This window comes from Labrus mixtus, chromosome 1 (genome assembly GCF_963584025.1).
Source record: "Labrus mixtus chromosome 1, fLabMix1.1, whole genome shotgun sequence".
Classification (NCBI taxonomy): Eukaryota; Metazoa; Chordata; class Actinopteri; order Labriformes; family Labridae; genus Labrus; species Labrus mixtus.
This window is the reverse complement of record NC_083612.1, coordinates 15,909,576-15,929,375: the sequence shown is the minus strand read 5'-3', so window position 1 is coordinate 15,929,375 and position 19,800 is coordinate 15,909,576. Positions and strand designations below refer to the sequence as shown.

The 19,800-nt window shown below is 40.0% G+C and overlaps 1 protein-coding gene across 1 annotated transcript; it reads right to left on the bottom strand.

Annotated features, from left to right (window-relative positions):
• Positions 1-6,014: 6,014 nt before the first annotated feature.
• LOC132972667 (cytochrome P450 27C1) lies at positions 6,015-13,848 on the bottom strand. The gene is made up of 9 exons (XM_061035669.1): positions 13,361-13,848; positions 11,834-12,024; positions 11,361-11,560; positions 10,958-11,167; positions 10,052-10,215; positions 7,648-7,814; positions 7,310-7,388; positions 6,890-7,093; positions 6,015-6,212 (listed from the first exon to the last, which is right to left on the bottom strand). Exons 1-9 carry the CDS (start codon positions 13,646-13,648, stop codon positions 6,093-6,095), a joined length of 1,623 nt encoding a protein of 540 aa, XP_060891652.1. The 5' UTR covers positions 13,649-13,848; the 3' UTR covers positions 6,015-6,092.
• Between the last annotated feature and the right edge of the window lie 5,952 nt (positions 13,849-19,800).

Below are 19,800 nucleotides of genomic sequence, written 5' to 3'. Positions count from 1 at the left end.
AAAATATCTTTATATTCTAAAATGTGTTTTTTTTTACTCTCATTAATTAAAAAAATATCTTTATATTCTAAAATGTGTTTTTTTTACTCTCATTAATTAAAAAAATATCTTTATATTCTAAAATGTGTTTTTTTTTACTCTCATTAATTTTAAAAATATATTTATATTCTAAAATGTGTTACATTACATACATTGATTTATAATCATGTAATGCCACCTTTTTTCTTCCTCAGTCTGCTTCTGTTTTTTTGTTCGCAACACAAAACAGTAAAGCGCATTATATACAGTGGGGGAAATAATTATTTGATCCCCTGCTGAAGTTTGACCAATTACAAAGAAGTGAGCGGTCTATAATTTTTATGGTACCTTTATTTTAACAAACAGAGACAGAATATCAAAAAAAAAAAAAAGTCCAGAAAAAAACATTGTATAAAGTTATACATTCATTTGCATTCGATTGAAGGAAATAAGTATTTGATCCCCTAAAAACCAACACGAATTCTGGCTCCCACAGACCGGTTAGCCACTCCACCACCATGGGTAAGACCAAAGAACTCTCAAAGGACATCAGGGACACGATTGTAGACCTGCACAAGGCTGGACTGGGCTACAACACCATCAGCAAGAAATTTGGTGAGAAGTAGAAACTGTTGGTGCAATTATAAGAAAATGGAAGAAATATAAAATAACCAACAATCGCCCTCTGCCTGGAGCTCCATGCAAGATCTCGCCTCGTGGGGTAAGGGTGATCATGAGAAGGGTGAGGGATCAGCCCAGAACTACACTGGAGGAGCTTTGCAGCTAGGACCACAGTCACCAAGAAAACCATTGGTAACACACTGTGCCGTAATGGATTGAAATCCTTCGGTGCCCGCAAGGTCCCCATACTCAGGAAGGCACATGTACAGGCCCGTCTGAAGTTTGCCAATGAACACCTAAATGATTCAGAGAAAGCTTGGGAGAAGGTGATGTGGTCAGTTGAGACCAAATTGAACTCTTTGGCATAAACTCCAGTTGTTGTGTTTGGAGGGAGAGAAATGCTGAATTCCAACCCAAGAACACCGTCCCCACCGTCAAGCATGGAGGTGTAAACATTATGCTTTTGGGCTATTTCTCTGCTAAGGCTACAGGACAACTTCACCGCATTGAGGGGACGATGGATGGGGCCGTGTACTGTAAGATCTTGGACGAGAACCTCCTTTCCTCAGCCAGAGCACTGAGGATGGGTCTTGGATGGGTCTTCCAGCATGACAACAACCCGAAACATACGGCCAAGGCAGCAAAGGAGTGGCTCAAGAAGAAGCACTTTGAGGTCATGGAGTGGCCTACCCAGTCTCCAGACCTTAATCCTGTAAAAAATTTGTGGAGGGAGCTGAAAGTTCGAGTTGCAAAGCGGCAGCCTCCAAACCTTCAGAATTTGGAGAGGATCTGTAAAGAGGAGTGGACCAAAATCCCTCCTGAGATGTGTACAAACCTGGTGACCAACTACAACAATCGTCTGACTTCTATGCTTGTCACAAGCGTTACTCCATCAAGTACTAAGTCATGTTTTGCATGGGGATCAAATACTTATTTCCTTCAATCAAATGCAAATGAATTTATAACTTTATGTAATGTTTTTTTTCTGGACTTTTTTTTAAATATATTCTGTCTCTGTTTGTTAAAATAAAAGTACCATAAAAATTATAGACCACTCACTTCTTTGTAATCGGGCAAACTTACAAAATCAGCAGGGCATCAAACAATTATTTCCTCCACTGTACATATGTACCTCTGAAAGCAGAACATTTCAGTACATTAATTTTTGCCATTTGACATTCACAGCGTAATTCAGTGAAAAATCTTTCCCAAACTAGTGGGAGGAAAAGTTGTGATTGTGTATTAATCTGTGTGCACATTGCTATAAAAAGGATACTGTTTTTATTTTTTTATTTTTATTGTGATAAGGTGAACAAGTACAAAACAAAAATGTGCACATAGTCATGACAATTAAAGCGACGGCAAATAAACAAAACAAAATCAAAATATGCAAACATTAGCAAAGACAAATACAATTGAAGTAAATATAATAAAAGTCAAGTAGTAAGTTGAAGTAGTGTATAAGAAAGGTGTGAATGTGTGTGTGGTAGTATAATACATTAAAGTGAGTGGCTGAATGGGAAGTAGCAAGAAAAATAAATAGCAACAAAATTGAAGATAATTGAGAGGAAGAGAAAAGAGGGGAGAAAAACAAAAACAATATATATGTGTCAACATTAAAGGAAAGAAGAACATTTTACATTTTAATTTCAGTTTGAGGTATGATTTTTCTGAGATTTAGGTGAATTATGAATGGATTCCAGGTGTTATTAAAGGCTGATATATTGTTATTCTTGCAGGCTGCGATTCTTTCTATTACAATGTGTTCTGTGAGTAGGTTGGTCCAGTGAGTTATGTGGCAGTATCTTTTTGAGTTCCAGTTCTGATAGATGATTTTCTTGGCGATAGGAAGGGAAGGTCTGCAATTGAAGTGGTTTTACATTGGTTTTGTTCCAGTTCTAGCCATTGGTTGTTGTGTTTTTCTTTTTTTTTGCGTCCATTTGAATAAATATTGTAATTGATTTGACAGATGGTAGTAGAGAAAGTTTGGTGCTTCGAGGCCGCCCTGTGACTTATGGTTTTGTAATGTTTTGTTTTTCCAGTAAAATTGTGATGATAATGAATCTATTGTTTTAAACCATTTGTCAGTGGGAGTGATGGGGAGCATTGAGAATAAATAATTAATCTGTGGTAAGGTTTTAATTTTAACTGTGGGGATTCATCCAATGGGAGTGAGTGGTAGTTTGGTCCAGCGCTTTAAGTCATCCTCTATTTTTTTTAGCAGGGGGGTGTAATTAAGGTGAAATAATTCTGACAGCCTGGGCGGAAATGTTAATGCCTAGGTATTTTAAATTGCCAGTGTTAAATGGGAGGGTGAGATCTTGGGCTGCAGAATCCCAGGCTCCTTCTGATATTGGCAGGATGGTTGATTTATTCCAGTTTATGGTATAGTGAGAGACGGAAGAAAAATTTGTAATAATATTGAAGGTTTCTTGTAATGACGCTGAAGGATTTTGTAGGTGTAATAATAGATCATCTGCGTAAAGGCTTATTTTATGCTCTGCTTGTTCACTGTAGATTCCTTTAATGTTATTGTTTTGTCTTATAGCTGCTGCGAGAGGTTCGATGAAAATTGCAACTAGGGATGGAGAGAGTGGGCATCCTTGTCTGGTCCCTTGGTGTAGTGTGAAGTTCGGTGAAGTGATCCCATTTGTGCTTATTGTGGCCCTAGGTGATGTGTACAGTGTTCTTACCCAGTGGATGAACGACTCTCCAAAACCAAACTTGCGTAAGGCGCTGAATAAGAATGTCCAGTTAACTTTATCAAAGGCCTTTTCCGCATCCAATGAGACGATCATGGTTTTGTCCTGTTGTTGTTGTGATATGTGGATTAAGTTGAAAAGCCTGCGGATGTTGTCTGAGGTGTGTCAGTTTGGTCAGGGTGGATTATCATTGGAATAACTGTTTCTATTCTTGTTGTTAGTGTTTTTGTAATCATTTTTAGATCAGTGTTGATAAGTGAGAGGGGGCGGTAAGCTGGAGGGGTGGGTAGGGTCCTTATTGGGTTTCAAAAGTAGTGTCATTACAGCAGTGTTCATGTGTGTGGGTATGTTGGAGGTTGCTTTAATTTCTGTAGTTACTGGAATAGTGGTGATAATATGTCCTAAAAGTGTTTGTAAAGTCCGTCTGGTCTGGAGATTTATTGCTTGGCATTTTATGTAGGGCTTTGTGTAGTTCTTCAGTGGTGATGGGTGTATCTAAAAAGTTGGCTTGTTCTGATGGCAGGGTTGGTAGTTCTAGGTTATTTAGAAAGGTGCCTATTTCTGATTGGTTGGGTTCATGATCGGGGGAGTACAGGTTGCTGTAAAATTTATAAAATACTTTATTTATATCTTCTGGGTTATGGGTGATGGTGCCGTCAGTGTTAAGTATAGATGGGATTATTGCTTTTTCCTTTTTGAATTGTAGAACATTAGCCAGGTATTTGCTTGATTTGTTACTGTATTGAAAGTTCTCATATTTGAGCTGTTGGATAATGAACTGTGTTTTTTTTATGTATGATGCTTTCCAGTTGGCATTTAAGTTGATTCAATTCATTTTGTGTTTGTTCACTGGGGTTATCGCTGTGTAGTCTTGTTAATTGTTTGATTTTTGTGTCTAGATCATTTTCATGTTTTTGTTCCTGTTTTTTCTTGTGTGATGAATATGATATTATTATTCCTCTTATTACTGTTTTGCATGTTTGGAGAGTCGTTCATCTCCAGAAAGAAAGCCCACTCTCTCCTAATCAATTACATAAAATCAGGGTCTTGTAGAAGTGATGTATTAAAGCGCCATCTTGTGAGCGGCTTGATGTGTGATTTGATGTTTATTGACAGGGAGACTGGAGCGTGATCACTGATTATGATGGGATGAATTGTATTTTCTCTAATATGTCGGGAGAGTGAATTACTTATGAGGAAGAAATCTATTCTGGAGGATGATTGGTGGAGGGCTGAAAAGTCAGAATATTCTCTGGATGATGGATTTCTCATTCTCCAACTATCGCCAAGTCCAAGATCCTTCATGTATTGCTTAATTATTTCCGTGGAGTGCCAGATTCTTGAGTTAGCGGGGGTGCTCGAGCGGTCAGTTGTGGGGTTGATAACAGTATTGAAGTCTCCAGCTATGATGATATTGGATGAGTTATTTAGTAGTGAGAAGAAGTTTTGGAAGAAGGATGGGTCGTCGTTGTTGGGGCCGTAAATGTTTGCAAGTGTGAATGTTGTTTGGTTTATTGATCCATTAATGATGGTAAATCTTCCATCTGGGTCAGTGAGAGATGAGGTACAGTATGTGTGAATGGGATGTTTTTATTTACTAGGACTGAGACGCCTCTTTGTTTGCTGTTGAATGTTGATGAATATATTTTATTGAGTTGTTTGAAGTTGAGGTGTTGTGTTTCTGAGTGTGTGAGGTGGGTTTCCTGTAAAAAAAGAAACACTGCCTGAGGCTGTCTGTACAAACAGGTATAACATAAATACAGAGAGACATACACATCACAGGACATAAACTTGTTAAGAGTGAGGGGTGAAGAACAAAAACAAAGCAAAACATAAGCTTCTGCACAAATGACATAAGGGAGAAAGTCTGAGGGGGTCATGGGTAGGTCAGGATGTCGGGTAAGAAGCTTAGAGTGTAATAGAGAGCGATATTTATTTTATTTTAGGAACGTTTAAACCAGATTAAGTCCGTTCATTTAGAAAAGCCATGGTGTGATTTTTGTGTTTCGGAATAATTGTCCTTCAATATACAGCTTGTCAACGACCAGAGATGCACGTTTGTTGTTGCTCCTGTTTTCTTTCAGAATGGGGTAAAGTATTTTCCGGCGTTCATTTATTTCTCTTGGGTATTGGTCATTCATTCCAAATGATGTTCCTTTGAGTTCCCTTCCTTTTTCTTTTGACCTGTTCTTTTTGCAGATTGTGTTCAAATTTTGCGATAATTGGTCTGGGTCCTTTGTCTGATGATCTGCCGAGGCGGTGAGCTCTGTGAAATGTTATGTTTTCGACGGTGTCGGCTGGTATTTTCAGGCGAGTTGTCATGAAGTTTTTGATGAGAGATTCCGGAATTGTCGGGTGTTTGTTCGGGAATGCCGGAGAAGATGAGGTTGTCACGCATTGGAACGGGTTTGTTGCTATTGCTATAAAAAGGATACCGTTTCTGTATGCAGATTAAAGTTCTTTTTTTCCACCCACCCATCACTATGAAAGGCGTAACAATCTGAATTGCAGCGGTTTCTTTAAGTACAAATAATCAACAGAAAAACACAGCTCTTGTCCTGTTCCTGGAAAGATGTAAAATAGTCCATGATGTAAAGACAAGGTCATACCTCAATCTCAGGTCTGTATTTACAATCCTACAGAGAAAGGTTTTCTAAAGGCAGTATGTTTAAAAAAAAAAAAAAAAACTAATAATGCATCAGCACTTAAAAATCAATCACTGCAGTAGACCTTATGTATAAGAGTAAGCGTCTAGCTCTTCCTGTCGATGAACTGCAGGTTGATGGGGGCAGAGGGGCAGAGCAGGCCGTGGGTTTTGGCCTCGACATCAGCAGTGAGAGGAGAAACACCAATGTGGAACTTTTGAATGAGCTGCAAAAGAGACAAAACACAAAAAAATCATTTAGATTGCATGTACACTTTTAATTGTGACAAGTAGTCTCTAATTAGTGTGTATTTGAAAAAAAAAAGATCTTTAGTTGCACAGCTGTTTGGAGAATCATATTGATTTCAGAGGGGGTAATTCCTTGTTATCACTATGGCCGCCCCAAACTACATTTTTGAGATGCAATTAAAATGTGCCTTTTCCGTGCAGATTGTTTATCTATTTTGCACAGATATAATTACGCAGAGGTTCTCAAAAAAGCTTCCTTGTTAAATTTTTTTTACCGTATTTAAATATTAATCATTATGATACATGTCATCCTATTTTGGAGTCACTCACTTTGTGCTCAGACGTGACGCTCTGATGACACTGCAGATAATACTGAGAGTGTTGTAAACTATGGAATCCGAGTGCCCTCTGCTGGAAAAACTTATGATACCATTTCTAAATCACCTGAAGCAAAGAGTTTCTCATTGTACAGTATACTCTGAAAAAAGTCCAAACTGATCCTATAATATTGGCCAACAGATATATTTGTCGGGTTCTGTTTTTCTCGTTTCAAAATGTTTATCAGTGTTTCGGATACAGCTTTCATTTATGGTTTCTTGATTGTCCATATTATTTAAGCATATTTGTGTGCATATATAAGAAGTCATTCCCATACCCTTGTGAGAGCGAGATGCATCTCTAACTCTGCTATTCTTCTCCCAATGCAGCTCCTGATGCCGTAGCCGAAGGGAATTGAACCAAAGTTGTCGACGCGATCTGTGGAATCTTTCCTTATCCAGCGATCTGGATGGAAGTCTATAGCTTCGGGGAAGTTTTCTTCATCCATGGATGTGTGGTAGTGACAAAGAGCCAACTGAGTCTAACAAAGATGATAAAAAAAAAAAAAGAAGAAGAAATTGGTTTGTGCTATGAAAACATCTTGGCTATTGTACATGCAGCTGTACAAGACACAGAAAGAGATGTACGAGTAATGCAGGATCATGTTACATCCAGCTCTCCTGTCCGGTTTTGGCTGCCTCACTTTTTCCTCGTGCAATCTCTAAATTTACATCCTTTATGGTTCTATGGTTCTTACCCCTTTGGGGATGAAGTATCCGCCCACCACCAAGTCATCCTGTGTGATCCGTCCGTTTCCTGGGAGAACTGGAAAAAGCCTGCTCCCAGGGAGAGACACAAAGACTTTTTATTCAACAGCCTTATACGTTAATCTTACTAAGAAGTTCAACTCTAGGAAAAGTAGACTAATGAAAGGGAGGAAGAATGAACAAATGAAAAGGTACTCATGTAAACATCTTAAACAAAGGCAAGCAAGTCTTTTCACTTTGCAAATGAGGGCCAACAAAGAAGACAAACATGTGTTTACAGCAAGAGAAGAAATCTGAAAGAGGTTTCAAAACAACATGCATTCTGCACCTGAGAGTCTCTTTGACCAGCCCCCGGATGAGAGGAAGACGAGAGACATCATCAGCTGTGGCAATTGCTCCATGTCCCAGAGTATTCGTCACTTCTGTAAAGATTTGCTCCTGTATTTGAGGGTGCCGGGCTAACAGATAGCTGGCCCATGACAGGGTGAAGGATGTCTACGAGAAAATAAAGGTTTTGTTTTACTTGAATGTATTGATTCAACATTGTTATCATTTAACAGCTCTCCTATTGGATATTTGTGAACCTTTTTTGTTGTTTTGCAACAGGTTTGACTGCAATTCAAGCTGACACAAGATGTTGTGCAAGTGTTAGGAAACTGGGAGGGGATTTGGCTATGAAAGGGGCTAAATCCACATGTTGAACAGACACACTGATACAATGGATTTAAATAACTGAAAATAATCCTTAACATATCTAATGTCGAACTACCCACACAGACACTCCCTGACCATTTTCATCTGCTCTTTCCCTGCATGCTCATTTCATGTATCTCCTTTCTCTCAATTGTTACAGCTCTTCCTTTTTCTCAGACATTTCATTTAAATGACGTTGGCAGATGAGCAATGTTAGAAAAATGTGTGTCACCTTTTCTCTATTCAAATCCTTTATTTACTGGCTGTACTGTAATGCCCTGTTACCGCAACACAAAACCTAATCATTTCCCTGGCATAATGTCCATCTTCCTCTACAGCCCCTTTGCTTTTATACCCACTGTATATGCACTGCTAGAAAAGGCACACATTTGATCTGCTACACTGTACATGTTACAGTGTATAGACCCCAGAGTTCAGTGTGGGGTGTTTTTCTCTCAGAGGACTAACTAATGTGCATAAAATCATTTTCCTTGTCAAAGTGCTGTCAGCTTTTTAACTTTCCCATATCCCGCCTTCCCTGCTTAGACTCCCTCTCCCACTCTGTCACCACCCTCTTCCACTCATCTCCCCAACATGCATCTAATCATCCCCAGCTGGGACGGATGCTTGCAACACCTCAGACAAAGCCAGAGAGGAATCATATGACAAAAGCTCTTCCAAACACAACACAGACAGGCTCCTCTAACCCTGTGCCCTCCACATCTACTGTATCGATGTGACGCTAACTCCCACATTTTTAAGCCATTTTATAACAGCGTCCCTCTTCCTCTTCCTCAGACCCCAGCCCTTTACTGTAATCACACCTCTGCCCAGTCTGTGCAATAACTCTGGCTCTGACTAATGTGTCTTGACAGCTCTTGTGTATGCTGAGTAAAGGCGAGCACACCACAGGGTCAGGTAATGGCTCAGCTAAAACCACCCCCTACCAGGCCGTGACCGTTGCAACAAGTTTAACAAAAACACACACTCTTTTATCCCATTGCCCCCAAGCTCAGAACAAAACACTCCACAGCCATAATTCTCATTAATCTGACAGTACCCCAAACAAATTAGGCAGAGACTGTGCACACAGTGTAAATGCACACACACACACATGTAGCAGACAGAGTGGGACAAGTTTTTAAAAAATCATTCTGAATGAATGAATATTTCAGATAAGGATGAAAACTTTTTTTTTCTGAAAGAAAAATTAATTACATTTTATTTATGTATTTTCATCATTCTGCCTCTAGTTGGCAAATGATTTAACTGTGTAATAGAAACATCAAAGGTCCAAAAAAAAGATCCCCTGCTTCTTCACAGCATTTCTTATTGCTTTGTCCTTAAATTTGCATTAAAAAGTGATAAATAAGGGAATCATTTAATGTCATTAACCCCTAAAGTCTAAATTATTTTCAATGGAAACCCTTTTCAAGCCTGATTTTAAAAAAAACATACACAACACAGATGTCTGGCAGAGGGGGAAAAAAAGACAAAGCCCCCCTGTGTGGATCTCACAGATGCAGACAAATGACAAGAAACCAAATCTGAGTGAGAACAAGTTTGTCAGTGGGATACTGTCTCACCCCCCTGATTCACTGCTCTGACCTGACGCTGGCACAGGCACACAGGCACAGATGTGGTGCCAGAAACCCAACTCCTGAAACTCAACACTGCCTCAAACACACACACACACACACACACACACACACACACACACACACACACACACACACACACACACACACACACACACACACACACACACACACACACACACACACACACACACACACACACACACACACACACACACACACACACACACACACACACACACACACACACACACACACAGTAACACACAAGTGCAACTTCCAAACCCTCCACACTCATTGTACCTTTACACTCCCTGAACTCCTCTCTGCATAAACTCTATGTAAAAACTCAAACACTCAAACACACACACACACACACACACACACACACACACACACACACACACACACACACACACACACACACACACACACACACACCGTGTCAACGCCGGCCAGAAGCATCTCCGTTACATTGGCGTAAATCTCCTCTATGGTCATCTCCCTGGTAACTAGCATGTGTGTGAGCAGTCCACCCTTCACTTCCTCGCCCCGCTCCAGCTGGGCCTTAATCTCCGAGAGACGCTTATCAACGTGAATGAGGCCTGAGATTATAAAACAGAGACAGAGAGGGTGGGATGAATGGAGATGGGGAGGGGGTGTGTGAATGGGAGGTGAAGGAAAGGCAAGAGAGGAAAATAACATGTTATATAACAGAGGGACCCCATCCTCCCACAATCCCCTGGTACAGCAGCAGAGATTTATATGCAAATCAACATTCCTTTCTATTGATGCCAGGCTTTTTATCTTCCAAATGTTTGCTTACCCAGATTTAATCTTGAATGTTTTAAGATTTCAAAAGTTCTGCATAGAAAGCGTTATCTAACATCTATACAACCTGGAAAACCAATCAAAGACTATCTTTTTACAGCCAAAGAAATGTTTGGTGTGCATTAAATAACTCTTTTTCAAGCCACTCAGAAAAAATGGGACAAAATGTTTAAAGGGACATAACATCAATTTTACACAAGAAGATAAATTAACTTATCAGTGGAAGTCTGAAAAGTCTTTAAAAAAATCCCAATAATGGTAATAGGGTCATCTCAGTCTGGGTTTAGGGACTTCAGTTTCATAACAGAGTCTTCAGAGCATCTGGATTTCTCCGCTTCAGTTTCCTCTTTTGTAATCTATCCTTTGGGATTTCTCCTTGTTTTTGCACGTGCAGGACAAAACAGCTAGAATGCCCTTTTAATGTAAATGAACACTGGTAACTACAGATTGACAATTCAGAGACTAAATACAAGTTTTACAAAAAGTTTCTATGTGGTCAAAAATCCCAACACCTACTGAATTTGAAGAGGCCGTCCCACGACTGACAGAACTCCTCCCATGGTTTGGGGATGATGGGGCGGAGCCATTTGGGGATCGCGCCGGCGTACATGGTTGTCTTGAAGGAGCTGAACATGAGGTGTAGAGCACCGATGTAGTCTTGTGTGTCCTCTGGAATCTGGTCTTGCAAGCAGCCCAGTCGGCATTCATATAAAATGGCTGCAACACCTGTAGGATAAAGGCGGGAAGCAGATCATCTTTAATCATCAATAATCTTTTCTGAACATCTGCAACAAGGTGTTTTAGTCATCACTTGGTTTTGGATGCAAGTTTCAACTAGTTTTGTCAACTAGAAAGGCATCACAAAGTAGAAAATGTAAATAGAAGAGAATAAAATAACAGTTTCAGGATCTTTACCAACCTTCCATGGCATATTTGAAGAAGAGATCATTCACATTGAGGACAGTCGCTCCATCTGTCTGTTGGGTGCACAGAATACTGACTCTCTTGATCAGGTCATCCACCACTTGGTTCACATCATCAGAGAAGACTGCTACATCCCGGGGTCGCATGATGAGCTGTCTGAGCACACTCCGCATCTTCAGCCAGTCCTCTCCCTCCCTGGACAACAAGACACAGGAAACCAGGTGAATTTGGGGAAATTTTCATTAATGGTTAACACGTGATTTTCTGGAGAATCAAAGGCTAAATGTAGCCTTATTTCAGAGAATAACACAAGCATGCCGTTTAGAAGTAATAGTATGGAAATGTAGCCTTGACAACACGTTTTGTACTGTTCCGTTCTGCACATATGGAACTCCAGTCCAACTCCAAGTCATTTATTTCTGGAGCTTCATGTCCAGTCTCACAAGTCAAAGATTAAAGGGGACTTACGCTGAGATGAGGCCTGTAGCACGGCCCCTCATGTCTCTGTACTCCTTCCAGGACTCCATGTTAGCTCTCTGAGGGGCCACACCTTCAGCCCTCAGCACCTCGGCCACCAGGTCACGATCCGCCACCGAGACCACCAGCTGAGGTCCAAAACGAGATTTGAAAATTTTGCCAAACTTCTTTGAGTGCTCCAACTGGAAAAGATCAGGAAAAGAAAAAACACAAATTAAGAAGATTTTAAATTGTATTTGTTTTAGTTGTTTGGGTAGCACTGTGTTACTGTGTGTTTTAAAGTGCTGTACAAATGTAGCATCACTGACTTACTTAGATTTACCTCTTGATGGACTTTAGAGAATACAGGACACATTTTACTTTATTGGGCTTAAATATTTTTGATAAAAATCGAATTATTACTTGTTAAATATTGACTGTATCAGAGACATTTGAATGGATTTTATTTATATTAATTTTAGTGGATTACATTTTAACAGCACAATGCTGAATGCCAGCCATGTCACTTTTAATGTTTTGAATGTGGTGACAGTGTGGGTCGAAGTCCATCTTTTAAGGGTCAAATTTCACACAACTAATTAGTACGACTAGTATGAGGTTTATTGCTTCCTTTTTGTTGGCAATTGCTTATTCTTATCTACAGAAGAGGACTTCTGCCATATTGTGAATGGATAGATACTTAATGGTATCCTCCAATACGGATTGAATTTGAATTTACTAATAGAATGTTTTATTAACTAAATCTAATTGTACCTTTATAATCCAGTCATTTGGATCATTTAATCATTTTAATGAAAGTATAAAGACAATGTTCCTTTCACTTTTACAGAACAGTTATGTGACTTAAAAAATCCATATTAAGACGACTGTGGGCTGAGGAAACAAAAAGTACTACTTCACAGACAATACGTTTAAAAAAGAAGAAACAAACTACTTTCTCATTATTAAATTTAATTTAAAAAGAGGGGTTATTTATCTGATTTAACATTTTTCTTACAACATATGAGTCATTGTATTCGTCTTTAACTGTGTCAAGTTTCAGTAAACATTAGCACTGACTCGTTTCAATCTAAAGCAAACAACACAAGGGAACTTCTGTTTATTTTGTAGTTTTAGGTTTTGTAATGTACTACCTAGCCTACTGTTGATTGGCTAGTTTGGCTAATATGCACTCGTTTGCAAATTTCCAACTTTATTAAGATTTTCTCTACAGAGAGAACTGAACTCTTTAACGCGTGATCATCTGCTGCATCTTGTAATTCAGAGAACAAGTTCAGTGCCTCGTGTAACTCTTTAACACGCTTCAACAAAATTCAAATTTTGAGAGTCATAGGTGACAAGCGGCAAATCTCAGTGCGCTTGTGCGCAATGGCTGCGCCATTTCACGCATAGATGTCATAACTGGCTGACGCTGAGGATGAGCTGGCTCTTTGCCAGTGATGGGAACAAAGACAGTTTTTTTTCTGTTACATGAAAAAGCAATAAAACGCCTGATTAGTCCTTTTTCGACATCATTACCTGGATGTTATGAATTCTGCTGAACCCGTCTCTCCAGAAGAACTCAATCAAGTTGGATAAGGTGCTGGGTCCAGGCATCTCCTTCAGGCTCTTGATTTGAGTTTTCTCGCCGACTTCTGCCGCTGTGATTATCCTCTCAGGCATCGCTCCTTCCCTGGCTGGGGACACTCCATAAGACTCGCTGGCTGCAGACTTGTGTACGGCGCGTAAAAAGAAGAATACCTGATTGTGTAGCCGGTCTCCTTGAAAATGTTTCAAACATGCTGTAAAATTATTCAGGAGGGCCATTTTTATGATACTTTAGTTTCCGTGAGCACAAACGCTCGATGATTTAAGTTATTTGCAAAGTCTAAAAAAATAAAATAAAAGTTTACTTCTGTTGATGTAAATTTCTGGCACGTGCAAACTCAGTGCGTGGAAATGTTGGATAAGCTTGAGATGTAGAGCGATTTTAAAGGGTTCCTTGCACAAGCTCTCAGAGGTGGAATAGGATTGGATGTTCGCCTCTGAAGAAGGGAGGGATAACACTGCATTCGGATGTGGGCGTTTCTTACCCCCAAAAAGCAGCTGAGTTCATTGTTCTGTCTTTACTTCGTGCCAAAGCCCGGTTACATCACAAGAATCACTCAGACTGCGTGCACGTGTGCACATACGCACACACACACACACACACACACACACACACACACACACACACACACACACACACACACACTGGATGGAAGTTAATGTAATCACATGAAGCCAAATTACATGTTTACATTAGTCAGCAAACAGAATAGTGGAATCCCTCCCCAAGTCTGGATCATAAGCTAAAGCACAAATCATCCGCTGTTTACACTTATATATGTTATTGCTGAGTGGTTTGACAATGTTTAGAGTTATATTTTATGAAATCATGAGAGACTTTATAAAATCCCTGGAAAGTTGTAAGCTTGGACCTCCTAAAGGCTTGAGCTACTTATGAATTACAGTTTTTTTTTTTTTTGCTTGGAACTGAAAGGCAATTAAACCTCTCCCTAAGATAAATGGTATGCTAGTTTTATTTAACTGCATAAGCTGTTTTTTCAATTTAACTTGTTGTTTTTTTAGTAAAGGGACCTTGCACAATATTTCACATATTTGTTGCCAGTTGATGTATTGGACCAAACTAAAGCTAATTTACAATCTGCAGTCTCTGAAGACCTAAAAATACATTTCAGCTTGTTTTTTTTTGGGTGTTTTTTCTTCTTCTTACTTTTAGTCCAAACAGTCACAGTTAACAGATCTCATGAAACCATGCATCAGTTCTAAGGGTATGAATGAGCACATTTTGTATTCTACATTTTTTCTCCTTTACACTGTGATACAGTGTTCATTTCAATGGTGCATCCACTCCCACTCTACTTGTTTCACCACACAAATTCAAATCTTCTTTACTACTTTTCCCTCAAAGTTAATAAACCTCAATTTTCCAAAGAACAAACAAAGGGATTAAACCGGACAGGAGGAAGACGTGATAGCAGCCTCGCTGTGGCCTAGTGAAGGCTGACAGGGCAGACAGACAGAGGTGGCTAGTTTCCCACACTCACCACTTTGGCAGCTTGCACAAGGCACCCTGCAGCTTGAGATGTTGTTCTTTGACACTTCTTGAATATCTAATTCATGAAAAGCCAGTTGCCCCTCTCTTGCGCTTGCTTTTTCCTGTGCCAAGTCCAAAATAAGCTCAATGTTTTCTTTCCTCTCAATCTTTGTAGGGAAAATAATCATTCAACTACACTTGCTTTAATTGGATAGTAAAATAGAAATGTGGTTCAGCCAGTAGTTTAACCATAATAATATGCATCATTTGAATAATGTCATGTTTCATTTTGGCATTCACTGTTTAAATAATATTTCAATTGTTAAACTCAATCTGGTCTGAGTGATCCTCCATCGAGGGAGGTCTGGATCAAAACAATGGCTTCTGGGAAGTCATAATTAATTCCCTATCTTAATCTTCTCTCTTACATTAAGGTCTGAATCTTTGATACTATTCACAGTGCCCGTCCTACTTACAGTACCAGGCAATTCCAATATACAAATTCCATGAACCAAACGTGATACTCATCTGTACATTTACAACCACAGTAAGTTCACATGCAATCAGGTCAAATACGTTGACTCAGGCAATGCTTTAATATTTAACACACTTCTCAGTAAACTGATTTAGGTAAACTGAGTTTATTGTATAATTATCCGCCCCGGGTTAATGTGTGGAAGAATGTGTAACAGCAGGCTAAAGATAAGAGGATATTTGATTGTGATCTAAATATAAGCACCTTGAGCTCCCTCATTAATTCAGTGGAAGCACAGAGAGGAGGTAAATAATCTGTCAGTCAGTTGACCTGATCATTGGTTCACTTTGGTGAACATGGTGGCTAAATTAGTTAATTCCATTCTTAACAAAGTGGTTTACCCTGTGGCTCAATATGATGTTGGCCTTGGGGTTGTCTTAGAAGCTCTGTTAAATAAGCATGTATTCCCGCTGTTCATTTGCCCACAGATGTGAGGCTTAGAGAGCAAAACAGAGTGTTTTGCAGTAAGTGAATAGTTTAATCTTGTCACATCTCATCATTTCACTGAGTCATATAATGGTTTGTACAACCAAAATCTTATAATCTCTGATATATTTTTGTTCACAAAGAAATCATTTGTTCCCTGACCCGGTGCATCTCTGGGTCAAAGCACATGTGAGACACTAGTTTCTTGTTTAATACTGCAGGTCTCACCTCTGCTAATAGGGCTTTTGTAATGCAGCCATTGTTCTGCAGATCCACTCTGTTGGCATAACTTTAGCCCAATTAGGAAGGTGAGGTCCACAATCTTTAAGTCTTTCCTAACCAGTGTGGCGCGAGACCTTCTACCTTTAAATACTTCTGAGTTCAACAATATCATCATTCATTTTGCCATTTTCTGTCTTTTACCATTCCACACTAGTTGTTATCATTATTATCAGACGCAAATAGCTAAGGTTAATTTCCTCCACCTGTACTGTAAACAGGTTTTCCATTATGGCTTGCAAAAAGGTAAAAGAAAAAATAAATTCATGAAGCGTTTTCATTCAGAGTTTTCATGGTGTAACCCTGGGCACATCACTGTTAAAGGACAGCGCTGCACTAAGGATGTGGAGCTGCTGGCTGTAAGCATTTGGCCATATTACCTGCAGACGCTGCTGCAGCCTGTGAACTCATCCACAGTGTAGTGTCTCAGCTACAAACATCTCACCCCCAGTCTTTTTCATTCTCATCTCAGGAGACTTTAACCACGCGTCCCTGTCTGCCACTCTCCCTACTTTCACCCAGTATGTTGACTGCCATACCAGGGACAATACAACTTTGGACTTACTGTATGCAAACACCAAGGATGCATACAGATCATCACCCCTTCCCCCACTGGGGCGCTCAGACCACAACCTGGTGAGACGACATACCATTTACATACCTATGGTGAAAAAACAACCCCCCCCCCCACAACCAGGTATGTGAAGAAGTGGTCTAAGGAGGCCACTGAGGCGCTGCAGGACTGCTTTGACACCACTGACTGGGAGGTGCTGAGCAGCCCACATGGAGAGGACATCGACGGCTTGACACACTGTATCACAGATTACATAAACTTCTGTGTTGAGAACACTGTACCCACCAAAAAAAAATACAGTGTTTCAAGTCAAAGTCAAAGTCAAAGTCAACTTTATTGTCAATTTCAAAATATGCCAGACATACAGTGGAGCCGAAATTGCGTTTGTCTCCGACCCGCGGTGCAATACAACCAAAATGAGGTAAAAAGATAAGGTAAAATAGATAAAATAAAATGAGGTAAAAATATGATAAATAATATTTACAACAATAATATTTCTCCAACAACAAACCCTGGGTGACCCCTAAGCTGAAAACCCTGCTCAAAGAAAAGAAGAGGGTTTTTAGATCCGGAGATAGAGAGGAGCTGAGGAGGGTGCAGAAGGAGCTCAAGAAAAAAATCAAGGAGGGGAAAGCCAGCTACCGGGCAAAGATGGAGGAGCAATTACAACATGACACAGCCATCGTGGAGTGTGTGTCTAAGGGGAGCGAACAGGAGTACAGGCAGGTCATCATGGACTTTGTCGACTGGAGTGAGCTCAACCACCTTCAGCTCAACGCCAGCAAGACAAAGGAGATGGTGATTGACTTCCGCAGACTGCACCGGTGAACATCCTGGGCTTGGACATTGAGATGGTGGAGACCTACAAATACCTGGGTGTTCACCTCAACAATAAACTGGACTGGTCACACAACACCGACGTCCTGTACAAGAAGGGCCAATGTTGACTGCACCTGCTGAGGCGACTGAGGTCCTTTGGAGTGTGCAGGACTCGGCTACGGACTTTTTATGACACTGTGGTGGCGTCTGCACTTTTCTATGCAGTGGTCTGCTGGGGAGGAGGGAGCACAGAGAGAGACAGGAAGAGACTGAACAAACTGGTCAGGAGGGCCAGTTCTGTCTTGGACTGTCCTCTGGACTCTGAAGAGGAGGTAGGTGAGAGGAGGATGTTAGTGAAGCTGACATCCATCATGGACAACCCCTCTCACCCCCTGCATGACACTGCGGGGGCCCTGAGCAGCTCCCTCAGCAGCAGACTGAGACACCCACCCTGCAAGACAGAGCGCTACCGCAGGTCGTTCATCCCATCTGCTGTCAGACTGTTTAATCAGACTCTTTAACAGCATCACCACCTCATGACTCATTTCAATAATGCTACACACTGTGTGTGTGTTTTTAATAACAATAACTTTTTCCACAAGTGGAAGTGTAGATACCGTGTAATATTCTATTATTGTATTTTTTTATTTAACTGATGTAAATATGTTTGATTTTTAATTTCTATTTTTATTTTTAATAATTATATTCCTGTTTCCTGTTTTCTTGAGCTGCTGTAACGCAAACATTTCCCCCATGGGGAATCAATAAAGCTTATCTTTATCTTTTCTCCAGAAACGAAACAATTAGACATTTCCTTTAACACTACATTCTTTAAAAGAGACATTTCCAGTACAAAATATATGAGTGAAAACATCAGGAGCAGAGTAATTTCTGCAGATTTTGTTTTTATGAGTAAATGTAGCCACAGGTGAAAGTCCAACATGAATATGTGTGTTTTTTCTTCCTGATTCAGTTGCCAGTGAAGTGACCCCATCAGCTGATAAGATACATTACATGAAACAAATTATTCCACTCTGTGCCAAGTGACTTGGAGATGATCTTTTGTTTCTTGGATGCTCGACATTAATATAATCATTATGGTACATCTACACACACAGTGCATATGAGGTTTCTGCTAATACCCTGAGTCAGGCACTGCTTTAATCTTAATCATTCAAAGAAAACTGGTTTTAGTAATCTGGGTTTAAATGCTTTGTTTTCTAATGAGCTGATGTGAGTCAAGGTCAAGTTCAAGGTAAACTTCAGCAGTGAATCTGAAAGAAACACAAATAACAATACCTTTCACACCAAGGGGGGAGGATTTACATTATGCTGTTGATGGGACCAGTGGTACCAGGGACAAATGTAATGTGTAATTGCCTGCAGGATTTAAGAAAAAAATAAAATAATCTGATCCAACATTGATAGAATTAACCAATACTCAGATCAGCAGTAGTGTGGAGGGGAGGCACATGACTGATAGAAAAAGAGTGTGCCTCCTACAGGCCATTCAGCATGGTGGCGGAGTGAGTAATTCTTTTTTTTGTTGTTGTGCCTTTATTGGAGAGATAGGACAGTGGACAGAGCTGGAAATCAGGGAGTGAGAGAGCGGGGAACGACATGCGGGAAAGGAGCCACAGGCTGGATTTGAACCTGGGCCGCCCACCTGGAAGACTTCAGCCTCCATACATGGGGCGTGTGCACCAACCACTGCGCCACCAGCGCCCCAGGAGTGAGTAAGTCAAAATGGTACATTTATTTTTGATTGCCATGTTTACCTTAGAGATATATATGGTTTTCATCTTCAGGTTGCATTTGAAGCGTTGGCTTTAAGAGTAAAGTGAGAGAGCTCAGACAAGTGGACAATGTTCAGAAAACTTCATCAATATTGAATGACTCACTTTGTTATGCAGTGTTACACTTCTAAAACACTGTATGCAAGACACAAGAGAAAAAGCTTATTTCCTTACATTATACAGCTGACAAAATAATCACACACTATTAAGACCTACAGCATTTAAGTATAGATGTGAGTTCATTTATTGGTCAAATAAGATTCCATTTTAACTACAATAAGACTCACCTCTGCAAATTGAACTTTGGCAGTGTAATCATTAATCTACTTTTGCAGTTCCACCCAGCTGTCCTCATACTGTACATAGCTATGGTCTGATTGGGAACAAGGGAGTCATGGCTTTTTTTTCATCCCCTCTGACCAGTGTAACAACACACAATTAAGCCCCAGT

Coding starts and splice junctions, on each gene's coding strand:
- LOC132972667 (XM_061035669.1), bottom strand. CDS start 13,648: ATGGCCCTCCTGAATAATTTTACAGCATGTTTGAAACATTTTCAAGGA. Junction 11,561..11,833: donor GCTACAGGCCTCATCTCAGC/GTAAGTCCCCTT, acceptor CTTGTTGTCCAG/GGAGGGAGAGGACTGGCTGA. Junction 7,815..10,051: donor TTCTGGCCGGCGTTGACACG/GTGTGTGTGTGT, acceptor ATTTTCTCGTAG/ACATCCTTCACCCTGTCATG.